The sequence below is a fragment of the Rana temporaria genome, chromosome 2 (assembly GCF_905171775.1).
Source record: "Rana temporaria chromosome 2, aRanTem1.1, whole genome shotgun sequence".
NCBI lineage: Eukaryota > Metazoa > Chordata > Amphibia > Anura > Ranidae > Rana > Rana temporaria.
The window spans coordinates 111,890,758-111,918,428 of record NC_053490.1 but is presented as its reverse complement, the minus strand read 5'-3'; the positions used below and the strand labels follow the sequence as shown (position 1 = coordinate 111,918,428).

Here is a 27,671-nt window from a genome sequence, read left to right as displayed (position 1 = left end):
ATGGGGCCCCCGGGCAATAGGAGATTATGGGCCCCCCGGTAATAGGAGATTATGGGGCACCCAGGCAATAGATTATAGGGCCACACACATACAGTATACATACACAGTTTACACACACAGACACACAATATACACACACAGACACACAATATACACACACAGTATACATACACAGTTTACATATACACAGTTTACACACACAGACACACAATATACACACACAGACACACAATATACACACGCAGTATACATACAGTATACATACACAGTATACACACACAGACACACAGTATACACACAGAGGTGCGGCAGCTATAATCTTGGAATTAAAAAAAAACACAGATTTTTACATACTGTCCCTGGTCTTACTAAGGCTGGCAACCCTGATGGGGCCTCCTAGTGGCATGGGGCAGTGCCCGAGGACCTGAATGGTCAGTCCGCCCTGGTGCTGACCATAAATTAAAGAGGTCTACATACTCCTACGCAGAGGCGCATCTAGTGAAAATGGTGCCTATGGCAAGCACTGAAACTGCGCCCCTGTCAAAACATTTGAAACCTTTCAGATAACCAGGGACAGAGAGGGACACAGTGCGAGGAGGACAGAGAGGCACACTGGGGACCACTGGCGGCTGGTGCTGAATTTTTTTTTTGGGGGGGGGGGGGGGGGCAAGCAAACTGAAAAAAAAAAATCAATTGCAGCCACTGTGCCAATCAAATGCAACCACTGTGCCATTAATGGCCAGTCATCAGCCGTCATGGGGGCACCTGTCAATCCCCTCCCCAGGCCAAGTAGCAATATTAGCAATTGCAGTGCCGGCGCCGCGCTTTAGCAGGCCTGCCGCGATGCTGGGAGCTACATTAGTGCGGGAGGCGTCCACAGAAGGACGGGTGGTTTTTTTTTCGTACGGGGGGTAGCTTTTTGCCGCCCCCTCCCTATGGCGCCCATGGCACTTGCCATGGCTGCCATACCCTAGATACGCCACTGCTCCTACGCATATGTCTATGGTGGTACAGACTAAAAGGATATCATCTGTGAACCAGCCACACATGAAGGCTGATATACAGTACTTAATGAGCTGAGATGCTAAACACAATACATTGTGTGAATTTGCACTTAAATTATCCAATCACGTGAGCAGCAATATCCTTTACTTATGTACATGGCTTGGATAGTTGGATTGAGTGAAGATTGTTAACCCCTTTGGTAAATCAGCCCAAAAATCTCACTTTTTTTATGACTATGAACCATGTTTTTTATGCTCCATGGGAATCATCCTACAGATCAGTCACCAATCACTGATCAGAGATGGGCATTGTGTCCTCTCTTATGTAATATGGGCACCCTTATGCCGCGCACACACCATCACTTTATGTGATGAAAAAAAACGACATTTTCTGTGAAGTTAAAAACAACGTTTTTGAAACTTCAATTTTCAAAAACGACGTTGCCTACACACCATCGTATTTTCACAATGCTCTAACAAAGCGAGGTTACGTTCACCACTTTTTTCCATTGAAGCTCGCTTCATAACTAGCTTCTGGGCATGCGCGGGTTTAAAAACGTCGCTTTAAACGTCGTTTTTAGCTACACACGGTCAATTTTTGTGAAGTAAAAAACGACGTTTTGAAAAATGACACATAAAATTGAAGCATGCTTCAATTTTTTTTGTCGTTTTTCACAAGACATAAAACAACGTTTTCCCCCACACACGGTCATTTAAATTGACGTTTTTAAAAACACCATTTTTTTTCATCACATAAAGTGATGGTGTGTACGCGGCATTACTATGGAAGAAATAATAAATGCTATATGAAGAATACGTAGAGGGAGGGTCATTCATTTTTAGGAAGCATTGCTTTCTATTGTCTATGCTGTTCCTTACATTTTGTAAAACTCTGTAAACAGCATATTTTTTATTTCTTTAGGTGAATATTTTTTACAAACTTTGTTGATCAAGAATACGGGGAATATGACCACTATCCTCTATCCTCCTTCTCCATAGGGAATACAGGGTCAAGGGATTATTTCCATTCCTATAAGTGATTACTTACGGATCTACTCAATATTCTTCCAAGCCTTAACCCCTACTCTGCTGACTGTCGCAAGCAGATCTTTACGCATCATATGGGATAAGTAGGTATTGTATGGCTGTTCTGAGTATTTAAAGTGAACTGGTGACCTTTGGTAAATCCTTAATTGAATTAGAAAACTAAAGCCCCTACTTTTGTATTGCAGGCATGTAAATATTTTTGCATTGCGTTTATGAAGCAGATAAAGGAAGCGCACACCCAGATGATGAAAATGTCCACGCGTACGTACGATGCTGTGTGTGTCTGTCTATGTGTGTGTATGACAGTGTGTGTACAGATGGGAGGGGGGTGAGCAGGGGGAATACGGGCTGCTTAGGTTCAGCCAATCCTTCTCATTGCTCTCAGAGTAGAGACAGGAGGAGATAAGGGGCTGGCAAAATCCTTGTAACCTCAGAAAGCAGAAGCTGCTCAGCACATCCCTGCAGAGACTACACTGACCCTGTGCTGAGCCTCTATACACAGCATGGAACCCAACAGTCCTAGAAAGATCCAGTTCACTGTCCCACTGCTGGAACCACATCTGGACCCAGAGGCAGCAGAACAGGTAAGCAATGGGTTCCTTATGGGAAATCTATCAGACATAAAGGAAGGCATGGGTTACACTGATCTGGGGATGGAAATCTATTGTACAGTGCATGTGGGAGAGGGATGGGAAGGGAAGAAGAGTCATCAGGACAGACGTGCGAAGGTTCTCAGCTCTATTTCACTGAACCAAGGTGAGAGAGTGATAAAAGAACACAAGTGCTAAGAGGAATAGAGGAGGGGGGGTGACGGATAAGAAGAGCTGCAAATAGTGAAGGAGTGAGGGGACAGCACTGGAAAAGGTCACTGGCAAGCTTCAAGCTGTAATTAAATACTGCTAATCTGCTATGTGATGTGCCGCTGTGTGCCCTGAGATGGGAGTGCCAGGGCTGTTCTTTAATGATCCTAGACTTTACCTATAGGGCTATTAACTCTATAGGGCTAGACTATAACTATCTATAGAGCTTGTCTCTATCTATTGGGTGTTGTCTAATGATCTCTAGGGCTATACTCTAACTATCTACAGGGCTATTCTCTATCTATCTATAGGGCTATTCTCTAACTATTTACAGGGCTATTCTCTATCTATAGGGCTATTCTCTAACTATTTACAGGGCTATTCTCTATCTATAGGGCTATTCTCTAACTATCCACAGAGCTATTCTCTATCTATAGGGCTATTCTCTAACTATTTACAGGGCTATTCTATATCTATAGGGCTATTCTCTATCTATAGGGCTATTCTCTAACTATTTACAGAGCTATTCTCTATCTATAGGGCTATTCTCTATCTATAGGGCTATTCTCTAACTATTTACAGGGCTATTCTCTATCTATAGGGCTATTCTCTAACTATTTACAGGGCTATTCTCTATCTATAGGGCTATTCTCTTACTATTTACAGAGCTATTCTCTACCTATAGGGCTATTCTCCAACTATCCACAGAGCTATTCTCTATCTATAGGGCTATACACTAACTATCTACAGAGCTATTCTCTATCTATAGGGCTATTATCTAACTATTTACAGGGCTTTTCTCTATCTATCTACAGGGCTATTTTCTATTTATAGGACAATTCTCTATCTATAGGGCTATTCTCTAACTATCTACAGGGTTGTTCTCTATCTATAGGGCTATTCTCTATCTACAGGGTTATTCTCATAGGTGTGCACAGCCTGTTGCATTAGGGTGTGCACCTGAAAGCTCAAAAACACGGTACCGATCTCTCACTGTGTTCATTCAGAAAGGGAAGGGGCCGGTAAATTACATTACCCCTCCCCCACTCATCCTGAAATATCATCTATGTTTGCCCCACTGCAGTAGCCAATGGGAGAGGAGGGAAGCCAGCCATGCTGTGGGAGGGGGTACCGGGCAGCAGGGGGAATCTGTACTGCAGCGAGTGATTAGGGTGTGCCTGGGCACATCTGGCACACCCTGTGCGCACACCTATGGTTATTCTCTATCTACAGGGTTATTCTCTATCTATAGGGCTATGCTCTAACTACAGGGCTATTCTCTATTTATAGGGCTAGTCTCTAACTATCTAAAGAGTTATTCTCTATAGGGTGTTCTCTATTGATCCCTAGGGCTAGTTTCTCTCCAACTATCTCTAGGGCTATTCTCTGTCTATGGGGCTATTCTCTAACAATCTATAGGGCTATTCTCTATATATAAGGCTATCCTCTAACTATCTACAGGTCTATTCTCTATCTATAGGACAATTCTCTATACATAGGGCTATTCTCTATCTACAGGGTTATTCTCTATCTATAGGGCTATTCTCTAACTACAGGGTTATTCTCTATCTACAGGGCTATTATTTATCTATAGGGCTATTCTATTGAGCTACTCTCTATCTATAGGTTGTTCTCTAATGATCTCTAGGGCTATTCTCCAACTATCTGTAGGGCTATTCTCTATCTATAAGGCTATACTCTAATGCCACGTACACACAATCTGAATTTCTGATGAAAAAAGTCTGATGGACTTTTTTCATCGGAAAATCTGATCGTGTGTGGGCCCCATCAGACTTTTTTCCGTCAGTGTTTAGAAATAGAACATGTTTTATTTTTTTCCGATGGAAAAAAAAGATAGGAAATTCCTATCGTCTGTGTGCAGCTTTGACGGAGAAAAAACCTACGCATGCTCAGAATCAAGTTGACTCATGCTCGGAAGCATTGAACTTTTCTCGGCTCGTCATAGTGTTTATAGTGTTATAGTGTTTTACGTCACCGCGTTTTGGATGGTCGGAATTTGGTCTGATAGTGGTATGCAAGACAGCTTGAACAGAATTCCGACAAAAAATTCCATCGGATTTTAGGCCATCGTAAATTCCGATCGTGTGTATGGGGCATAACAGTGCAAAGATCTATAACAGGGATATGCAATTAGCGGACCTCCAGCTGTTGTAGAACTACAAGTCCCATGAGGCATAGCAAGACTCTGACAGCCACAAGCATGACACCCAAAGGCAGAGGCATTATGGGAATTGTAGTGTTGCAACATCTGGAGGTCCGCTAATTGCATATCCCTGATCTATAACAATCTCTAAGGTAATTCTCTAACCGTCTCTGAGGCTATTCTCTAAGCACATCAAGAAGAGCAAGACCACACATTCTTGGAAATGAAAGAATACATTACAATACAATACAACACGTTACAACCCTTCTGAAGTTGTATTCTGTCATATGAGAATTTTCGTAACTTTATTAACTTCTTTATTTTCAATATGAGACTAGTATGCAACAAGCAAATAGGGTGACCATTTTTCCAATATTCTCATCGTGTGCACGGGGCTTAATAATGTCTAGGGTTGTTCTCCAACAGTCTCTAGGGCTATTTTCTAAAAATGGTAAGGGCTATTCTCTAACAATTTCAAGGTATGTTCTCTAACAATCGCTAAGGTTATTCTCTAACAGTCTCTGGGGCAATTCTCTGACAACATCAAGGGCTGTTCTCTAACAATTTCAAGGGCTGTTCTCTAACAATCTCTATGGTTATTCTCTAACAGTCTCTGGGGCTATTCTCTGACAATGTCAAGCACTATTCTTTAAAAAATTCAAAGGTTGTTCTCCAACAAGCTCTAGGGTTGTTCTCTAAAGCCTCGTACACACGTCCGAGGAACTCGACGGGCGAAACACATCGTTTTGCTCGTTGAGTTCCTTGTGGAGCCGCCGAGGATCTCGGCGAGCCAAATTTTCCCATTTCCGTAGAGGAAAAAGAAGACATGCTTTATTTTTGGCCCGACGAGATCCTCAACGGTTTCCTCGTTGAAAAGTGTACACGCGACCGGTTTCCTCGGAAAAAAAAAACCCAGCAGGCTTCTTGCTGGTTTTTGCCGATAAACTCGGTCGTGTGTACGAGGCCTAACAGTCTCTGTGGCTATTCTCTAGCAATGTCAAGGTCTAATCTTTAACAATCTTTAAGTTTATTCTCTAACAGTCTCTGTGGCTGTTCTCTAACCATGTCAAGGGCTATTCTTTAACAATTTCAAGGGCTGGGGCGGAGCCAACGGCCGACATGTGAGCAGCGCTGGTCCGGAGCTCCGTGCAGGGCAGACGAATCCTGACTAAATCCTGGGCGACAGAGCAGCCGAACACCGCAGGCAGAGACATCCCCCGACTCCGGATCCTGTGCTGCCCATGTAGGGATGGTCAAATACGGCCGTGCACCGATGGCAACCCCGGAACAGCGCCCGGTCCACTTTGCCTGGAAGTCCCAAGATGGCGGCCGCCATGAGGCAGTGGGACAGGGCCCCAGCGCGGAAAGGCCTCCGGAGGACGAATGGCCCTCACTGACAGACACCCAGGTGAGCCAGCTACCTCCCAGAACTAAGGGGCCGAAGCGGGGCACAAAACAGGCCGAATCACAACCACAGGAGGGGGGAGATGAGGCTTCTGAAGCAGGCGGGGGGGAGCCCTCCCTGAAGCAGATTATGGAGGCCATATACACGTGCCAGACTACCCTCACTGACCACATTGATGGTATCAGGACTGAATTGTCGTTCCTTAAACATGATGTGCAAACCATCAGGGAGAGAGCTGGGGAAGCTGAGCAGAGAATTAGTGACTTGGAAGATGTGGTGCGCCCTTTGGAGAATAAACTGCAGAACATTCACTGTGAGGTGGGGGCTCATACAGATAAGTTATGGGACATGGAAGACCGCCAGAGGAGGAATAATATACGTTTGGTAGGCTTCCCTGAGAAGGCAGAGGGCAAACAGCCTGAGGACTTCCTTGAGCTCTGGCTAAAAGATACCCTGGCTGACACTACTTTTTCCCGTCTCTTTGCTATAGAGAGGGCACATCGCATTCCATCTAAACCCCCTCCACCAGGTGCCCATCCGCGTCCTATGATTGCACGTATCCTACACTTTAGAGATCGTGAAAATATTCTGAGGGCAGCTCGCACTGTAGGAGATCTTCAATTCAATGGGAACAGGATCTCTATTTATCCTGATTTTTCTGCAGCTACCCAGAAACAGAGAGCCAGTTTCCTGCATGTTAAAAAGAGACTGAGAGATATGCATATGGCCTACAGTATGATGTACCCTGCGAAGCTCAGAGTGGTCGACGAGGGCAAAGTGTTCTTCTTCAATTCCCCTATAGAGGCTTCAAGATGGCTGGACACTAGGGGAAGACCCAGTCCAAGAAATGACAACTAACTATATAACACAGGCTGGGCTCCTATTCTGGGCCGTTTGTTTCTGCCTGCGCTCTGTTTGATGCTGGGACGGGTGTGGTCAATCCCACTGTGACTATTTGGCTCTGACACCTCGGTTTTCCTGAACCGAGCCCTGCCCGGATTCACCAGCACACTTTCTTTATTGCTTTTTTGTGTGGATTGGGGGTATTTTTTCCTCCCCCCCTTTTTTCCATTTTTTGCTGGGGGTTTTTTCTCCCCTATGGAACTGACTTACTGAGTCCGTGTCAACGGATCTGTTAACATAGACTCCCTGGAGGGAGTAGGTGGTTGGGGGGTGAGACTGTTATAATCCCCTGACAATTTGTTTGCTGAAGTTATGGGATACAGGCACTCGGCAGGTTGGGGCTGTGTGCAGGGTGGGGGGAGGGGTTCTATTTTTCTCTGTGAACTTGGGTCGTGTGTCGTTGTCTCTCTTTTATTAAATCTCCACAGGTTGCTATGGTGGACCGCATCGGAGGGGTCCGGAGAAACCCTGGGTATGCACCTGCGATTCGTTACTTTACAGGATGTCGGGTAAGATAAATGTGTTGTCCTGGAATGTCCGGGGTATGAATTCAAGGATTAAGCGTTCCCTTGTCTTTGACTTCATAAAGAGGTATAAACCCCATATTATCATGCTGCAGGAGACACATCTCCAAGGCTCTAAGGTATTGGCGTTGAAAAAGGCTAATGTGATGAGGGTAATACATGCTGAGTACTCTACGTACTCTAGAGGAGTGGCCATTCTAGTCACTAAGAAGGCGGCTGCACATATTTTACAGGTTAAGAGCGACCCAAAGGGGAGGTATGCTGTTCTTGTCTGTCAAATGTATGGGACCTGCATGACGCTAGTGTGTGTATATGTCCCTCCCCCTTTTTCCTTCCAGGTACTTGAAGAAATCCTTACAGCTGCAATACAGGTGGCCCAGGGTCCACTACTACTGTTGGGAGATTTTAATGCGGTGTCAGATGGGTCACTCGATAGACATGGGAGTGTGACTGGTCCACGCCATGCTCTTTCCGCCTGGTTGGACAGCTACGCCCTCACTGATGTGTGGCGGTGTCGCAACCCTGGGGTCAGAGAATACTCATGTCACTCGGGGACACATAGGACACTATCCAGAATTGATATGGTGCTGTCCTCTGTGGATGCATTGCCTCTGGTTTCAGGGGTTAGATACCTCCCCAGAGCTCTCTCAGATCACTCTCCTATGGAGGTCACGCTGACTTTAGGTGTACCTGCTGGGAGAAGACTGTGGCGTATGAAAACGCAGTGGTTGGAGGAGGAATATGTGAAGATTAAATGTAAGACGGCTATTGATCTGTATTGGAGGGAGAATGGCTCCGGCACCTCGGTACCGATTCAGTGGGACGCCTTTAAAGCAACTTTGAGGGGGGTGTTTGCCAAGGAGACTAGGGACTTTGCAAGGGCCTTAAATTTAGATGTGAAGCAGGCTGAACAGGCTACTGTAACTGCAGAACGACAGTATATTCAGACCCCATCCCCGGATACCTATAGCTCATGGCAGGACTTAACGAGACAATATAAAATACTACTGACGGATCAGACTATGAAACTGCAACTGAAACAGGCTAGGTCCATTTTTGAGTTTGGGGACAAAAGCGGCCGTCTGCTGGCATTTTTGGCAAAACCCCTATATGCCCCTACAACGATATTGCAGATTAAACGCCCGACTGGGGAATTAGTGAGCGACTCTCAAGATATACTGTCCACGTTCCGAGACTTTTATAATACACTATACCAGTCCCAATCTAGCTCTACAGTTCAAGACGTCTCTTCCTATCTAGATGAAATGACTCTCCCATCCCTGACGCAGGGTGAAAGGGCTGCTCTTGACCAACCCATAACATCAGAAGAGGTGGCTGGGGCCATTGCCTCTTTTAAACCGGGAAAGTCGCCAGGTTTGGATGGCCTCCCGGCCGAATGGTATCAGTTGCATAAAGAGAGCTTAACCCCACGCCTCCAAACGGTGTTCAGTGACGCAGAAAAGGAGGGCATATTACCAGAGTCGATGCGTGAAGCACTGATTGTGGTGATTCCGAAACCGGGTAAGGACCCACTGGAGTGCGAGTCTTATCGGCCGATTTCTCTGATCAACACCGACGTTAAGGTGTTGGCAAAGATCTTGGCGGGTAGGCTGCAGTCGGTAATACTGAAATTAATCCATTCAGACCAAACCGGCTTTATACCGGGGAGGTGCACCCAGATGAATCTGAGGAGGTTATATGTTAATTTGCAAGTGTCCCATGCTAACTCTGGTCGGAGGGTGGTGGCATCATTAGACACAAAAAAGGCATTCGACTCTGTGGAGTGGACCTACCTTTTCCCCCTACTACTGAAACTGGGCCTGGGACCGAGGTTTGTGAGCTGGGTCAGGTTGCTCTATGCGGAGCCAAAGGCTAGTGTCAGGGTCAATGGCCTCGTTTCGGACTCGTTTCCGATCAGGCGGGGAACTAGGCAGGGGTGCCCCCTGTCACCACTTTTATTCGCACTAGCCATAGAACCCCTGGCGACTAGGCTCAGGGATCGGGCTGGCATTGCAGGGCTGCTGGTCGGGGACCTGGAGGAACGTGTATCACTATACGCGGACGATATGCTCCTTTATTTGGGCGATCCTGAGGAATCCCTGACAACCGCGTTTTCCTTGATCCGAGAGTTCGGTGACTTCTCTGGATTCCGGATCAATTGGTCTAAATCGGCGCTCTTTCCTCTGGATCCACAGCCAGATCTAGCTCTCCCTGCTCAGTTCCCCCTACAGGTGACAGACCGCTTTAAGTACTTAGGAATAACCGTAGAATTGCCTATAGAGAAATTTTCAAAGACAAACTTATGGCCAGTCATACGAGATTTCGAGGACAGGGTGAAAAAATGGAAGGACCTCCCGCTTACAATGCTGGGGAGAGCCAACCTGTTTAAAATGATCTTTCTCCCAAAATTCCTGTACATTCTTTCTAACGCCCCCGTAGGCATCCCCAGGAAGACCTTTAGATACATCGACTCCCTGCTGACCTCCTTTTTGTGGGGTGGTGGGGCAGTTCGGGTGGCGCTGGTTGTGCTCCAGTTGCCGGTGGGAAGAGGAGGTCTGGCGATCCCTGACCTCCGTCTATACTACCTGGCGTCGCAGCTAGTACATGCCCACTGGCGTATGTTCCCCCAGCTGAACAATGCCGCTGTAGCGGCGGAGGCGGCTGTGGCAACCTCATATGAGACACTGCTGAACTTTTTTCACAGAGGGGAGGTCCCGACAACAGATGGAATGGTGATCCTTAGATCAGCAAAAGCGGTGTTGGAGACATGTAGGAGACACACTTTGGACACCCCCCTGCACTTGTCCCCTAATGCTCCGCTATGGTTTAACCCCAGATTAACGGACATCTTTCTACTGGAAGATGGACATAGGTGGGCCAAATTTGGCCTGGTTTACTTACATCAACTGTTTGACAGAGGGGAGTTGAAAACGTTCACGCACTTGAAAAGGGAATTGGGGGTACCCGAAACTTGGAGATTTCAGTACACAAGACTGAGGCATGCAGCTCAGGCGCAGCTTGGCACTGGGGTAGTGGTGTTAGAAAACACTAAGTTAGAATCATTATTGTTGAATCCTGAACATACCAAGTTAGTCTCTACCTACTATAATATGCTCATGAGTAAGATACGACCGAGAGAGGAAAAGACGAGACTTAAGTGGACTATGATAATACCAGAACTGACGGAACCACAGTGGGAGGAGGTCCTAGTGTCCTATCTCCCTACTGTGATCTCGGCAAGAGACAAGCTGATTCAGCTGCGATACCTGCATCAAATGTATTACACACCACACAGATTATATAGAATGGGCAGAAGAGAGAACCCTGTTTGTCATAAGTGCTTGGTGGCAGAGGGCACCTTTATGCATATGGTGTGGGACTGTAATAGGATTCGACCGTTTTGGTCGCAGGTTACGCAATTTATTGCAGATACTTTTGATCTCCCGAACATATGTAGCCCACTTCTGTGTCTCTTAGGTATTATAGAGGATGATATCATGAGTAACAATATGCGAATCTTCCTGAGACTGCTCTTCTACTATGCCAGGAAGCTCATTGTCTTGAACTGGATAAAGAGGGACTTCCTCAATATATCTGCCTGGAAGGGGTTAATCAATGCTAATATTACAATGTACAAAATGACCTATGAAGCGAGGGGAAGCAAGAAAAAATTTCATAATGTGTGGGGTAGTTGGGTAGACTCCAGGGACACTAACTCTGGAGAGGTGTAAGGGAATATGTTTTCTTGTTCTCTATATGCAATGTATGAGACGTATTGTGCAGCTCTGGTGCGGGCGGATCTGGGGAGATGGGGAGGCAACGACACACGACACTCGGGAGAGAGGGTTTCCTTTTTTTTTTTTTCTCTATATGTTTGTTTATATGCCCTAGTTTTGTGGTTTATTATTTTACTTTCTGATGGGCATGGTGCTCCGAACTTAAGATATATGATATAATCTAGCTACACTGTTCATTTTGATCAGGAGCCCGAAGTTTGAATAATTAGTTCTCGGTTTACAATATAAAAAGCTATATGCACTTTAGAAGAACCCATGTTAGGGTTACTTCCTACTACTGTTAAGGACATGGAAATGTATGACGGGGGAAACCTCGTTCCTTTAATCTTTTTTCCTCCATATTTTTTACTTTTGACTGTCCTACATAAGTACTTGTCATTTGTATGCAATGCTATCTCCTGTAACTGTGTATATGGCTAATAATAAAAACCTTTTAAAAAAAAAAACAATTTCAAGGGCTATTGTCTAATGCCTAATACTTACAATCAGAAAATGTTGATGAAAAATACAGATTTCAAAGTGATCGTGCGATAATCTGATCGTTAGTACACAGCTTTGGAGAGTCGATCATGTAAGTTCATCCGAAAATTATCAGTAAGGACAAGCACGAAAAATGTTCTTGTACAATAACAGAACATACAATTTTCATTTAATCATTACAGTATTCATCCACAAAAAATTAGAGGAGCAAGACCATGCATGCTTGGAAATAAAATAATACATTACAATACAATACAGCACATTACATCACTTCCGAAGTTGTATTCTGTTGTATGAGAATTTTTGGTAACTTTATTAACTTCTTTATTTTCGATATGAGACTAGTATGCAATACCAAAAAAGGACAATAATTTGTCCGATATTCTCATCATATGTACGAGGCTTAACAATCTCTTGGGCTGTTCTCTAATAGTCGCTGGGGCTAATTCTCTGACAACATCAAGGGCTCTTCTCTAACATTTTTAAGGGCTGTTTTGTTCTCTAACCATGTCAAGGTTTATTCTTTAACAATCTCTAAGATTATTCTCTAATAACCTCTGCGGCTATTCTCTGACAATGTCAAGGGCTATTCTCTAACAATTTCAAGGATTAATCCCTAATAATGTCTAAGGTTATTCTCTGACAGTCTCCAGGGCTATTCTCTAACAATGTCAATGACTGCTCTCTAATAATTTCTAGAGCTATTCTCTGATAATGTAAGTGCCAAGGGCTATTCTCTAAAAGTCTCTAGGGTTATTCTCTAACATTCTCTTGTGCTATTCTCTAACAATATGTAGGGCTATTCTCTAAAAGTCTCCAGGGTTACTCTCTAACATTCTCTTGTGCTATTCTCTAACAATATATAGGGCTATTCTCTAACAGTCTCTAGGGTTATTCACAAACATTCTCTTGTGCTATTCTCTAACAATATATAGGGCTATTCTCTAACAGTCTCTAGGGTTATTCACAAACATTATCTTGGGCTATTCTCTAACAATATGTATAGCTATTCTCTAACAGTCACTAGGGTTATTCTCTAACAGTCTCTAGCAATAATCTCTAACAATGGCAAACGCTATTCTCTATAAACCTCTAGGCTATTCTATAAAACTGGCTATACACTGCTCAAATTTTGGTTAATTCCTGCTGGTTTGTCTGAAATGTGAACAGTGTATGCTGGTACTGCTTTGTTTGACAAAAGTCAATTTCTCTATTGACTTTTGTTGGAGGAACCTCTGGGCAGCCGAGCAGTGCATGCATTCGATCAGATGCAAGCACTGTTCAGGTATTCTGACAGCTGGCAATACTGGCTGTCTGTCCCCAATAGCCTGGCAGGGGGGAATTTGTCCATGTGCACTGTTAGTGTGTATGGAGCATTCTGTAATGTCTTGTACACACGATTGGAATTTCCGATGGAAAAAGTCAGACAGAATTTTTTTCATCGGATATTCCGACCGTGTGTGCCCCATCTGACTTTTTTCCGTTGGAATTTAGAAAGAGAACATGTTCTCTTTTTTTTTCCTGACGGAAAGGATTTCTACCGGAAATTCCGTTCGTCTGACTGTAGGGAACTCCAACGGAGAAAAAAACACACATGCTCAGAATCAAGTCGACGCATGCTTGGAAGCATTGTACTTAATTTTTCTTGGCTCGTCGTAGTGTTGTACGTCACCGCGTTCTTGACGATTGGAATTTGGTGTGACAGTGTGTATGCAAGACAGCTTGAACGAGATTCCGTTGGAAAAATCCGTCTGAGTTTATCCCAACGGAAAATCCGATAGTGTGTACAAGGCATTATATTTATTTTTTATTTTTTTTTCAATACTTTTTATTGAACTTTTTCTCAATTTTACAAGAAAAACAAAATACTGAAACAATAAGGAAGAGAGATATACACAGCATCAGATATACATCCTTTCAGTAAGTCATAGGTGTTTGGGCCAAATAGACCAACATTCATCAAATTTTTGGCATTTGAGCGAGTTAATAGCCAGTAGTCGTTCAAACGAGTAGTTCCTATGAACTGCCTTTATGACGTCAGATAGGATAAGGTCTTTGTCGCTTTTCCAGTTGTGCAGTATTAACGCGCGTGTTTCCAAGAGTATATGGGATATGACCTGTCTGAAGTCATGGTGGAATTTGTCAATGTTTAAGTGGAGGAGTGCTAGCGCAGGGTCTAGCGAGGTGGGTATACCCGTCAGTGAGGAAATTAGTCGGAAAACCTGTTTCCATAAATTGTTGACAGTAGGGCAGTGCCAAAACATGTGGAGTAGGTTCCCCACTTGTCCACATTGTCTCCAACAATTGGAGGATGTCCCAGGGAAGTATGTTGATAACCTAAAAGGGGTATAATGCCATCTGTTTGCCATCTTAATCCCCAACTCCCAGTGCTTGACACAGTGAGAAGCCCCGTGTAAAGCCCTGAATGCTCGTGTCCATTGGTCATCGGAAAAGGATGACCCTAAGTCCCCCTCCCACTTGAGCATGGCTGCCGTTTTGGAAAACTGCCGCTTATTCTGGAGCAAATTATAAAAGAACGAGGTGCCTTTCGTATTCTGCGTAGCCGTGGTATAGAAATGCCATACTTTACACGGAAGGTCAACGTGTGGCGGGGGCCTCTGTCTAGTAAGATGTGTAATTTGCAGACACTTAAAGAAATGTGTGGTCTGTAATCGGTATTGCGTCATAAGTGTTTGTGCAGATTTGTGTTGAACACCCTCATATAGATCCGATAGGCTATGGATACCCCGTTATAGGCATTATATTTATTTTGTTCAGCATGCAAGCTGAACAAAAGAAATCTATATGTATATGGCCAGTATAATATCTCCAACATCATTTTCTAACAATCTCCTGGGCTATTCTTTAACAATCTCCAGGGCTTTTATCCAACAATCTCTAGGGTTTTCCTCTAACAATCTCCAGGGCTTTTATCCAACAATCTCTAGGGTTTTCCTCTAACAATCTCCAGGTTTATTCTCTAACAATCCCCTGAGTTGCTTTTGTAAAATCACCAGAGGTTTTTTTCTAACAGGCTGCAGGGTTATTATGTTACCATTTCCAAGGTTATTCTATTACAATCTCCATGGCTATTTTCTTAGGCCTCTTTCACATGGGCCTAGCTACTGACTTCTGATCCATGGTGGTTTGCATTGTCAGCAGTAGCTGGCCCGTCGTTAGCAGACCATCAGAAGGAGACATACCGCCTCCTGCACCTGTGCTTGAAAAAGGATTTCATATCAAAATCCTTCTTCATCGCACCATTGGACGAATCATGGTTGTGGTGCAGCTCTATTCATCTCTATATGATGCGTTGGCAGGCAGTATCAATTGACAAATGTGACATGTCATATTTTTTATATATTGTTTTTGCTGCAAAGCACATCTTTGTGGCAGCGGCAATGTGTGTGGGGCCGTCCGGCAGCCATTACCTGGTTATGACAGGCAGCTGAGGCGAGTTAAAAGAGGTCCTCAATTGCCTGTTTTTTGCCATCTGATAGGGGCCTAACAATATCTGAGGCTATTCTCTAAGGGTCCTTTCACAAGGACCCTAATGCCACGTACACGCGATCAGTTCATCTGATGAAAACGGTCTGATGAACTGTTTTCATCAGACAAACCGATCGTGTGTGGGCCCCATCGGTTTTTTATCCATCAGTCAAAAAAATAGGAACTTATTTTAAAATTATCTGATGGTTAAAAAACAGATAGAAAAAAACGATCGTCTGTGGGTACGTCCATCGGTTAAAAATCCATGCATGCTCAGAATCAGGTCGACGCATGCTCGGAAGCATTGAACTTCATTTTTCTCAGCACGTCGTTGTGTTTTACATCACCACGTTGGACACGATCGGATTTTTAACCGATGGTGTGTAGGCAAGACTGATCATCAGTCAGCTTCATCGGATATCTGATGAAAAAATCCATCACACCGTTTTCATCAGATGAACTGATCGTGTGTACAGGGCATTAGAGTCGCTCCATTGATCCCCACTGAGCAGGCGGGTGACAGGTCCATCTGTGCAGAGATGAGCTGTCAGAGTCCCGCACTCCTCTATGGGGAGATCCGATGAAAACGGATCGCTTGACCGTTTTCATCCGATCCTAACCAGAAAGGTGGAAAATAGGGTTACCATCATCTAGATTTGGCGGAAAAGATCGGATGGGGTCGGGTGTCAGCAGACATGTGACTGGTGACGCTCTATAGGGGTGATTGAAGCATCCGATCAGGTCTGCCTGAAAACTGACAGGCAGACCTGATCGGACCACCCATGTGAAAGGACGCTAACAGTTTCCAGGGCTATTCTCTAACCATCTCTCGAGCACATTATATAGGCTGCCTCTGTGTCCCTGTTGCATGTTACCCATCGGTACATATTAAACATCTTGGGCCAAATTCAGAAAGCTTTTACGCCGGCGTATCTATTGATACGCCATCGTATCTATGCGCGGTATTCTGGAACCTAGATACGCCTGAAATCTGGCTTCAGCCGCCCGACGTAAGTTGCAGTACGCTGTCGTATCTTGGGTGCATATTTACGCTGGCCGCAAGGGGCGCTTCCATTGATTTACGCATCGAATATGTAAATGACCTAGATACGCCGATTCACGAACGTACTTGGGCCCGCTACGCCGTTTACTTAAGGCTTATGTCCGGCGTAAACTTACCCCTGCTATATGTGGCGCAGGTAATGCAAAGTATGTACGTAACCTACGCACAAGCGTATATTTTTACGTCGTTTACGTAAGTCGTATGTGAATGGGGCTGTGCGTAGGTTACGTTCACGTCACAGGCATTGAGCAGGCATAACTTAGGGAGAAAATTCGACGTGATACTGAGCATGCGCGCACATGCGCCACAGGTGCTTCATTTACATGGGGTCACGATTCATTTCCATACAACACGCCCCTTACCAGCCTACTTTGAATTAGGCGGGCTTACGCTGGCCCATATACTCTATGCCGCCGTAACTTAGGGAGCAAGTGCTTTGTGAATACAGTACTTGCCTTACTAAGTTACGTCGGCGTAGCGCATATGAGATGCGCTATGCCTGACTATAGATACGCCGCGGTACGTGAATCTGGCACGTTATTTATAATATGGAATAGGCACTTAGGACTTTCATGGAAATAAATGGTGAAAGTTAAGGATGTGCTGAGAACAAAGAAATAGCGCCAACAGCCATCATTTTATATAATTGTTCTGCTCTGATGGTACCTTTGGGAGTCAGCGGTAACTGTCACTGTTCTAGGTCGATGACACTTTTATTCTTAGCAGTTATGGAGTATTATGCTGTGAATGCACAATAGAACACTTTCTTGTAATAATCTTTCAGCGAGTGACTGATGGATGAATATTACAGAAATTGTTATGTGAATGATCCTTAGATTTGGTGGTTACAGTGGTTTTCTTTATTTAGTCTTTTTTTCTTTATTCTTTCACCGGTGAGATCCTACCAATAAAACACTTCCTGTCCTAGGGGAGCAATGCTCACTCACTGCACTGAATGTATGGAGGAGCACTATTGTTACCCTAGGCTGCTCTCTCAATTTGGACTATAAACATATCCCCTTCTCCCCATCCCCATAATATAGGAGGCAGTGTTTTGAAGTTCACAGAAAATAGCTGAGAAGACCAATAACATTGTTTAAATTTTAGTCCACAGGAAGTTACAATGATGTTTCTATGCTCGCAGAAAATGGACATAGCGTGGAAAAAATAAAACTAATACATTCACCTCATCTAGGGACTAATACGCTGAAATATATTATATTTTTGTCTTTGGCTTTAGATATTCTTGAAACACAAAGGCCTCGTACACACGATAGGTTAACCAGAGGACGGACCGTTTTCATCGGTCAAAACCGATCGTGTGTGGGCCCCATAGGTTATTTAACCATCGGTTAAAAAAAAGCCAACTTGCTTTAAATTTAACCGATGGATTCCTAACCGATGGGTCAAAACCGATCGTTAGTAGGCACGTCCATCGGTTAAAAATCCACGCATGCTCAGAATCAAGTCGACGCATGCTTGGAAGCATTGAACTTCGTTTTTTTCAGCATGTTGTTGTGTTTTACGTCACCGCGTTCTGACACGATTGATTTTTTAACCGATGGTGTGTGGGTGCGACGGACCATCAGTCAGCTTCATCGGTTAACCGATGACAACGGTCCATCAGATCGTTCTCATCGCATGAACTGATCGTGTGTACGAGGCTAAAGGCTGCCATTGTTGATCTATTTTGGAAAATGCTAGATGCCTGGCAGTTTTATTGATCCCATGATTTGAATATGTTGAGCCATTAACATTCAGCTAGTGAAGTAAGAACTCCTTAGTTGCATACCAGCATTTTTAGAAAGACAGGCCAACAATGCTCAGACTTCATAATTTTCTCAGCATAGGTTTTCTTTAAAATGTATTTCTACGTCTGCAGTCAAATTTGAGGAAACCTCACTATGTGCTTGCTATGTGTCCCTATTAATACAGCATACCTGTATATATATAAATCCTGTATAATAATAATAAAAATATATACTGTATTACTATATCACCAAATGTATTGGGACACCTGGCTTTACACGCACATTAACTTTAATGCTATCCCAGTCTTGCTTTGTGCACTGGTGCGCAGTCATGTTGGAACAGAAAGGGGCCATCCTCAAACTGTTGGGAGTATGAAATTGTCGAAAATGTCTTGGTATGCTGATGTCTTAAGAGTTGCCTAACTGGAACTGGAACTAAGTTGCCTGGAACTAAGGGGCCAAGCCCAACCCCTAAAAAACAACCCCACATCATAATCTCCCCTCCATCAAATGATTTGGCCCAGTGCACAAAGCAAGGTCCATAAAGACATGGATAAGCGAGTTTGGGGTGGGGGAACTTGACTGGCCTGCACAGAGTCCTGACCTCAACCAGATAGAATACCTTTGGGATTAATAAGTGTGGAGACAGTGAGCCAGGCCTTCTCATCCACATCAGTGCCTGACCTCACAAACGTGTTTCTGGAAGAATGGTCAAACATTCCCATAGACACACTCCTAAACCTTGTGGACAGCCTTCCCAGAAGAGTTGAAGCTATTATAGCTGCAAAAGGTGGGCCAACTTGATACTGAACCCTACAGACTAAGATTGGGATACCATTAAAGTTCATGTGCAAGTAAATGCAGGTGTCCCAATACTTTTGCTAATATAGTGTATAGGTATATATATATATTACCATTTAGAGGTTTATAAGGAGAGTCTCTGTGTGTTTGTTTCCGCACTATCCTTCATTAACATGCAATGTACGAGGGCGGTTTCTAAACGTTTAATTCTTTGTTAGGACAGACTGGGGCAGATCCACAAAGATCTGCCCCGGCACATCGTATCCGAGATACGCTACGCCGCCGTACCTTACCTGGCTTTAAATCAAATCCATAAAGAATTTGCACCGTAAGTTACGGCAGCGTAGTGTATCTCAAGCGGCGTAACGGCGCGGAATTCAAATCGGCGATTAGGGGGCGTGTTTCATTTAAATGAAGCATGTCTCTGCGCCGAATAAACTGCGCATGCACGCCGACTAGAGACGACGTAAAGGAATGCCCCGGCCGCTCGTACGTTCGTGGATCGTCGGAAATAGCTAATTTGCATACTCAACGCGGAAAACGATGTGAACGCCACCCAGCGGACGCCGAAGAATTGCATCTTAGATCCGAAGGCGTACGAAGACGTACGCCTGTCAGATCTAACCCAGATGCTGTCGTATCTTGGTTTGAGGATTCAAAACAACGATACGACGCGGGTAATTTGAAAGTACGCCGGCGTATCAGTAGATACGCCGGCGTACTCGCTCTGTGGATCTGCCCCACTGTGTTTAAAGTCTAGTACACATGGGCTGAATGCCAGGCGGTATTGGCCGGTTCATTCGAAATCCGGCCAACATTCGTCTCATGTGTGCGACAGCCGGTTCGGCAAAAGCCGGCCTTTAGACCAGCTTCTGTCCAAGGGGCATGACTAAAAAAGGTCTGCTAATCGGCATCCAATCAGTGCTCTTGGCCTTTCAAGGAAAACAAGTGTATCTGGGCTGCAACCTTCCCACATAAAAGCACCGTCCAGTGCTCAGACCTTGAGGCTGCTGACACCTCCAACGTGCCAGAATAAGGAAAAGGATGGTTGTCACTCGGGATGACATCCAAAATAGTATTCCTTTAAATACAGCTGGTTTACAGCTCTGTACATGTATTTAATAAAGGAATTCTTTTTTAGATGCCTTCCCCCTGTCAGAACACAATAGCTCAGTAGGGGAGATTGCTGTACTAACATTGCATAGTTAGTACAGTGGCTCCTCCTGCTTCACATCTGGTAAAGAAGAAAGAACAGGACTAATTATGTTAACGTTATTCCACATCCTGTGGAAGCATGTTTAAGCAACTAAAGAGCACTTAAAAGGGTAACCATCAATTTATAAATATTTTTTTAAAGATATACTGTTAATGTGAACATGTAACAAATATAAATTAGGTGTTTTCCCAAATTGGCTACAATTTAAAGAAGTAAAATATAAAACCAGTTTTGCTTAGAAGGCAATAAGCATAAAAAGGAAACCTTTTTTTATCATTTTATCTTAGCCAAAGACTGGACAGATTCAGTTACAATGCGCAGTTTACAGAACCAGGGGATGTTTCCATTGACTCCCGCAGAAAAGACTAACACAATGAAAGCACATGCAGTTTTATATTATCTCTTGGCTAGTGAGACATCTGCCCACCTGCCGTGTCAGTTATGAAGAACTTCCTCTGTCCCTGAGTTTTACTTTATTTTATAATAATGGGAGGTTGAAACATTGACGTTGAAGTGAGATTTGAAGGTGCCCGTGATGGCATCCCCAAGAAATATAAGACAGCTCAGAAAACTCCACCTATTCCCAAAATATTAGCTTTTAGTGGAGCAATTTTAACCCCCTTTTTCAGCTGTATAAAATGTTCTGGCAGTAAACTTGACTGTTGGATTGGTTAAAATAGTTAACGTATACCGTATTTATCGGCGTATAACACGCGCCGGCGTATAAAACACACCCCAATTTAAGAGAGAAGTTTCAGGAAAAAAAACTTAAAATTTAAATAAACCACTAAGGCCTCGTACACACGACCGAGAAACTCGACGGGCGAAACACATCGTTTTCCTCGACGAGTGCCTTGTTAGGCTTGTCGAGGAACTCAACAAGCTTGCTTTGCGTACACACTGTCAAGCCAAAATCTCCTCGTTCTCAAACGCGGTGACGTACAACACATACGACGGCAGGGGAAGTTCGATACCATTGGCATAACCCTTGGGGCTGCTTTTGCTAATCTCATGTTACTGCGTGTTAATTAAAAGTTTGGTCGGAGACGATTTGCACTTTTCAGTCTGTTACAGCGTGACACATGTGTTATCTCCATTACAAATGCTACTTTTACTCCCGTCTCATACTTTATTCTGAGCATGCGCGGGTTTCTTAGCATACACACGCTCGAGTTTCTCGCCGAAAACCAGCCTGACGAGGAACACGACGAGGAAATTGAGACTCCCGTCAAGGAAATAGAGAACTTGTTCTCTTTTTTTTCTCGTCGAGTTCCTCAACAGTTTCCTCAATGAAAAACGTACACACGACCGGTTTCCTGGGCAAAAAAGCTCTCCCACCAAGTTTCTTGATGGATTCTGTCGAGTTTCTCGGTCATGTGTACGAGGCTTTAGAAGCAAAATAATGGTCAGTGTCCCTCTGCAGCCTGTGTGTCCCTCTGCAGCCTGATGCCCATTTGCAGACTCACCATCTCCTTATAAAGCCGTCATCTCGTACAGCCGTCATCTCCTGTTCACTCGGAGACGGCAGTCACATACACAGTCCCGCCTCCGCCATCAGCCTGTGTGTCCCTCTGCAGCCTGATGCCCATTTGCAGACTCACCATCTTCTCATACAGCCATCATCTTCTGTTCACTCGGCGTCTGCAGTCACATACACAGTCCCGCCTCCGCCATCAGCATTGGACCAGCTCCTGTGATTAAAGCTTGGATTCACCCAAAAATCAACTTTCTGCCATTAGATCCAGCATACTGCTGACATCTGCAGTATGCTGTTTTTTTTTTTTGTACTTATCGTTTTAACAGCCTTTGTTATCCGGCTCCGAGCGGGGATTCCTTCCGGGTATAGGCGTTCCTAAGCCGAGCGGAGTTGATTGACAGGCTGCTAAAGCGCGTCACGCCTTCCGAAATTACTCGAAGCGACACTCGAGCTTTTACGGCGCCTGCGCAGTCAGCTCTACACGGCAGGCGCAGGCGCAGTAAACACCCGAGTGTGACTTTGGGTATTTTCGGAAGGCGTGACGCGCTTTGGAAGCCTGTCAATCAAATCCGCTTGGCTTAGGAACGCCTATTCCCCGCAGAAATCCCCGCTCGGAGCCGGATAACAACGGCTGATAAACGATCAGTACAAAAAAAAAAACAGCATACTGCAGATGTCAGCAGTATGCTGGATCTAATGGCAGAAAGTTGATTTTTGGGTGAACCTCCGCTTTACCAGAACACTGGTCCAATGCCGGCGGTGGAGGCAGGACTGTGTGTGTGACATCAGAGCCGAGTAAACGGAAGATGACGGCTCTGTGAATTCCGGCGGCACTCGTTCCCCTCCGAGTCCGAGGTGCACTATCGGTGTATAATACGCACCCGTGATTTTCCCCCTATTTTCAGTGCGTGTTATACGCCGATAAATACGGTATGTGAATCCTTACCTTGTAAAACAACCCATTCAGTTTCAAACACAAATGCAATGAAAATATAAAAAATACTATAAATACCTTATTTTCTTTTTTTTAATAATCACATGGCTGCTGTTCTCAGCTGCATAAGAAGCTTGGAGAGGAGGGGTGAAGACTATAGGGGGGTGTGTGAGCAGGAGGCAGAGAAACAGCACTACACTGATCTTCCCAGTGATTAACTGTGCAGGGGGGGGGCGTGTCAGTAGGAGACAGATTAACTGCAGTACACTGATCTTCCCAGTGATTAACTGTGCAGGGGGGGGGCGTGTCAGTAGGGGACAGATTAACTGCAGTACACTGAACTTCCCAGTGAAAATCTGTGCGGGGGGAGGGGCGTAGCAACACAAGTCTCAATATCGGATTATAAACACGCTGTTCTTCTATGTAGAATGCAAAAAAGAAAACTGACTCACGCTGAGATGGGTGTGATTTCAGTTTGAAATGGGTAAGCCAGGATCGCCAGGTATTTCTGACAAAGGAAGCAATACAAAGACAACAGGATCCTTTAACAGAAGTGTATGGTACAACAGACACATTAAGGAATATGAAATGTTCAAGTAACATAAAGGTAAAGAAGGACACTGAGAAAATCAATTCCAACAGATTAGGCTGCACTGTAGGAAACCACAGTTATTTCTTTGTACTATCAAATGAATGTCAAATGAATGTCTTTATAAGATCAATACATATTTTTCTTGTGTGTGTCATTATATTTCATTGGACTTTGCTGTCATTCGCAAATAAAAAAAAAAATTAAATAAACAGCTCCTATATGCACTATATCCACTAAAGCCCTGTACACACGATCAGGCTTTTGCCCGGCCAAACTCACATCGGAATTCCATCAGCATAAAAGAGAACATGTTCTCTTTCTAAACTCCGATGGAATTCATCGGAATTACGCCAATGGGGCATACACAAAGTCCGTCTGACTTTTTCCATCGGAAATTCCGATCGTGTGTACGGGGCTCTAATCAGTGAATCTTTCTTCCAATCCATATAAATGGCAGCAATGATACAGGGAAAATTATCATTCTGTAGACTTTTACATGTATTGAAACTCAGTCGGTTTAGCAGCGATAGGGCAAATTTTGATCGATGTTTTTTTTTCTGATCTGCAGTGTCACATTCCGCTCCCTATCACAGAATGCTGCAGAAGTGACGTTTTTCTCCGCCATCTTGCTACACCCCACACTCCTGGACAGTAAAGATAGAGTGAGAAGGGGGCAAGCGGACATCTTGTTACACCCACCGGAGTTTTAGATTTGAGACTTATTTTCAACACAAAACGGAGCTTATATGCTTAAAGACAGTATTTGAAAATCCGACGGACTGTTTAAGGCTCTATTCACATGTATTGAAACTCAGTCGGTTTAGCAGCGATAGGGCAAATTTTGATCGATGTTTTTTTTTCTGATCTGCAGTGTCACATTCCGCTCCCTATCACAGAATGCTGCAGAAGTGACGTTTTTTCTCCGCCATCTTGCTACACCCCACACTCCTGGACAGTAAAGATAGAGTGAGAAGGGGGCAAGCGGACATCTTGTTACACCCACCGGAGTTTTAGATTTGAGACTTATTTTCAACACAAAACGGAGCTTATATGCTTAAAGACAGTATTTGAAAATCCGACGGACTGTTTAAGGCTCTATTCACACCTAGGCAGACAAATTCGCGGCGTTTTGTACCGCGATTTGCGGCGACAAAACGCCGGTATTGTCCGCCTAGATGTGCCCCAGATTGACCCCCTTCTCCTAGCCGAACGCCGAAAGCCGCCTGAAAAAAAGGTCCGGGACCTTTTTTCAAGCGGCAGGCGTCCGGCGTCCGGCGTTCGGCGTGGAGATGTAAACCATCTCCATAGAGGGACATGTGTTTTCATCCCTCTGGCGGCAGCGGCGTAGCACTACAGGCGCTAAAACGCCTAGATGTGAATGGGGGCTAAATGTTAAATGTTGAAAGCAGCAGCAAACCTGCTGACCTTACATGTTTGCTCATGTGACAAAACACCTCTGATTTTCACATTTAACATCTAAACAGTCTGTCGGATTTAAAAACACTGTATTTAAGCATATAAGCTTCATTTTGTCTTGAAAATGAGTGTGAAATCTAAAACTCAGATGGGTGTAACAAGATGTCCGCTTGCCCCCTTCTCACTCTATCATTACTGTGCAGGAGTGTGGGGTGTAGCAAGATGGCGGCGACGAAACGTCACTTCCGGAGCATTCTGTGATGGGGAGCAGAATGTGACAACACACCGCCAGCTATAGCAAACAACTCTGATCGGTGTATTCTGATAGCTGGATATTCTCCCCATTGTCAAAATATAATAACTCAGTAGGGAGGATTCTCCCATCCACATCTGGTGTGTGAGTTGGGGAATTGGGGAATCAAAAAATGTTTTTGGGTTGAAAAAATAAATAAATGTATTTATGATCAGTAAGCCCCGTACACACGATCAGACCTTTGTCCGACCAACATCACATCGGAATTCTGACGGAATTCCATCGGAGTAAAAGAGAACATGTTTTCTATATAAACTCCGATGGAATTCATCGAATTTCCGATGGAATTACTCCAATGGGGCATACACCCGGTCAGAATTTCCAATGGAAAAAGTCAGTCTGACTTACAGGATTAACTCACTAACAAGACACTTTTTTTTTTAACCTCCTTAGCGGTAATCCCGAGTGTGGCTTGGGGTGAATTTTTTATACCAAAAGCGTTATCCCCGAGCCAGACTCGGGATTGCATTGCAGGATACAGGGGGATACAGGGGGAAGTTACTTACCTTGTCCCCGGATCCTGTGTCCCCACTGTGTGTGCGGGCTCCTCCGCTGTGTCTCCTCTCTCAATTCACAGCTCCGTTCCCTGCGACGTTACGACGCACAGGGACGGAATTCGGCGCCAAATTCAAAAAGTTAAAAACACAATACACATACAGTATACTGTAATCTTACAGATTACAGTACTGTATGAAATAAATACACACACCCTTTGTTCCTAGTGGTCTACCCAGTGTTCTGCATGCAGTAGTATATAATAAAAACTGTTCTTTCTGCCTGGAAACTGGAGATTGTCCATAGCAACCAAAAAGTGTCCCTTTACATCAAAAGTGCTTTTAAAGCAGCTAGAAAACAGCGATAATAAATTAGAATCACTTGCAGAATTGAGCGATAGCGATTTGTAGAGAAATTCGTCATCAAACAATAAAAATAACGGCAATTCTGCAACTGAGCAAATTTCAGTGGTTTTGATTTGATTACATTATTGAATAATTTTTATTATAATTACATTATTATTTGTTATAATTATTTATAGTTATTTATTATATTATAATTTATGATTTTGTGTTTCAAACTTGATCATACCCGAGATGTCTACTAGACTCTTGTTTGGTCAGATTTAAGTGAGTTATTCCTAAAATTGCAGGCCTACAAAGTAAAACGCCAAATTTCCATGCAAAAAATTCTACCGCTTTTGGTACAAAATTCCAGACATAATCATACCGCAGGTTAAAGTGAGTCTATTACTTATATTAATTATTCATCAACTGGCATTTTCTCCCTAAAGTTTACATTTAGGGAACTTGCCAGTGTAACATCACTGCTTGCAAATAAATGATTAGCTGAGTTATATCTGTCCACGGAGTCCATGCCTCTCTTTGTAACGAGCTTCACTTAAAATATAATAAAACAATAACAAGTTTATGAGAGGAGGAGACCTCCTGAAGGCGATGTAGAGATTGAACCACATCCAAGGAGCCAATGAATGCAACAGTAATTGTGTACATATGATTCTGTCACTTGTTTTGTCATATAACAATGCCCTCTGCAATTATAGTGCTTCCATTTGGCCATTCATAGGGAGCAAAGTACAGTTATCATCTGTAATTTATGCTGTGCCAACTTATTACTCAGCACTGTATGATCAATGATGACATTCTAGAAATAGCATACAGACACCCCCTGTTCTATATGACTTGATTCTGCCATTTTATGGATTTTCCTTTTTTTTCATGACTGCTTCAGCTAATATTGCATTATTGGAGACCTGATGCCGCGTACACACGACCTTTTTTAATGGTCTAGAATAAACAACATTTTTTTCAACCGGATTATTGTTAAACAGGCCTTGCCTACACACGATCGTGAAAAACAAAAAAGGCTCTAGCAAAGCGCGGTGACGTACAACATGAACGACGGCACTATAAAGGGGAAGTTCCATTCAGATGGAGCCACCCTTGGGACTGCTTTTGCTGTTTTCGTGTTAGTAAAAGACGATTTGCGCTTTTCAGTCTGTTACAGCGTGATGAATGTGCTATCTCCATTACGAACGCTAGTTTTACCAGAACGAGCGCTTCCGTCTCATAACTTGCTTCTGAGCATGAGTGTTTTTTGCACGTTGTTAAAGCCCACACACGACCATTTTTTACTACTTTAAAAACGACAACATTAAAAACGACAATGTTAAAAACGACAACGTTAAAAACGACGTGAACATTTAGAGCATGTTCTAAATTTTTAATGCCCATTTTTTTACATTGTGAAAAATGCTCTGGAGCCCACACACGATCGTTTTTAATGACATTAAAAAAAAAAATGTAATTTGTGTGTACGAGGCATAAGACCTTGATTTTACAAGTTGATTCATAAATCAATGAAAATCTTATTTATTTTTTTAAATTAGCATATTATGATTTAAATCAAAAGAAATAGACATTCAATAAAACAATGCAAAGTCACACCTTACATTATAGTCCCCATCAGAGGCTCTCTCA

At 43.8% G+C, this 27,671-nt stretch overlaps 1 protein-coding gene across 1 annotated transcript in view; it reads left to right on the top strand.

The window, feature by feature from the left end:
* The first annotated feature begins 2,417 nt into the window (after positions 1–2,417).
* The window catches only part of PPP1R1A (protein phosphatase 1 regulatory inhibitor subunit 1A), a 264,337-nt gene continuing 239,083 nt past the window's right edge, over positions 2,418–27,671 (top strand). The window contains exon 1 of the mRNA XM_040340767.1: positions 2,418–2,635. Coding sequence (XP_040196701.1) covers positions 2,555–2,635 — 81 coding nt within the window. The 5' untranslated portion in view covers positions 2,418–2,554. The remainder of the gene's footprint in view (positions 2,636–27,671) is intronic.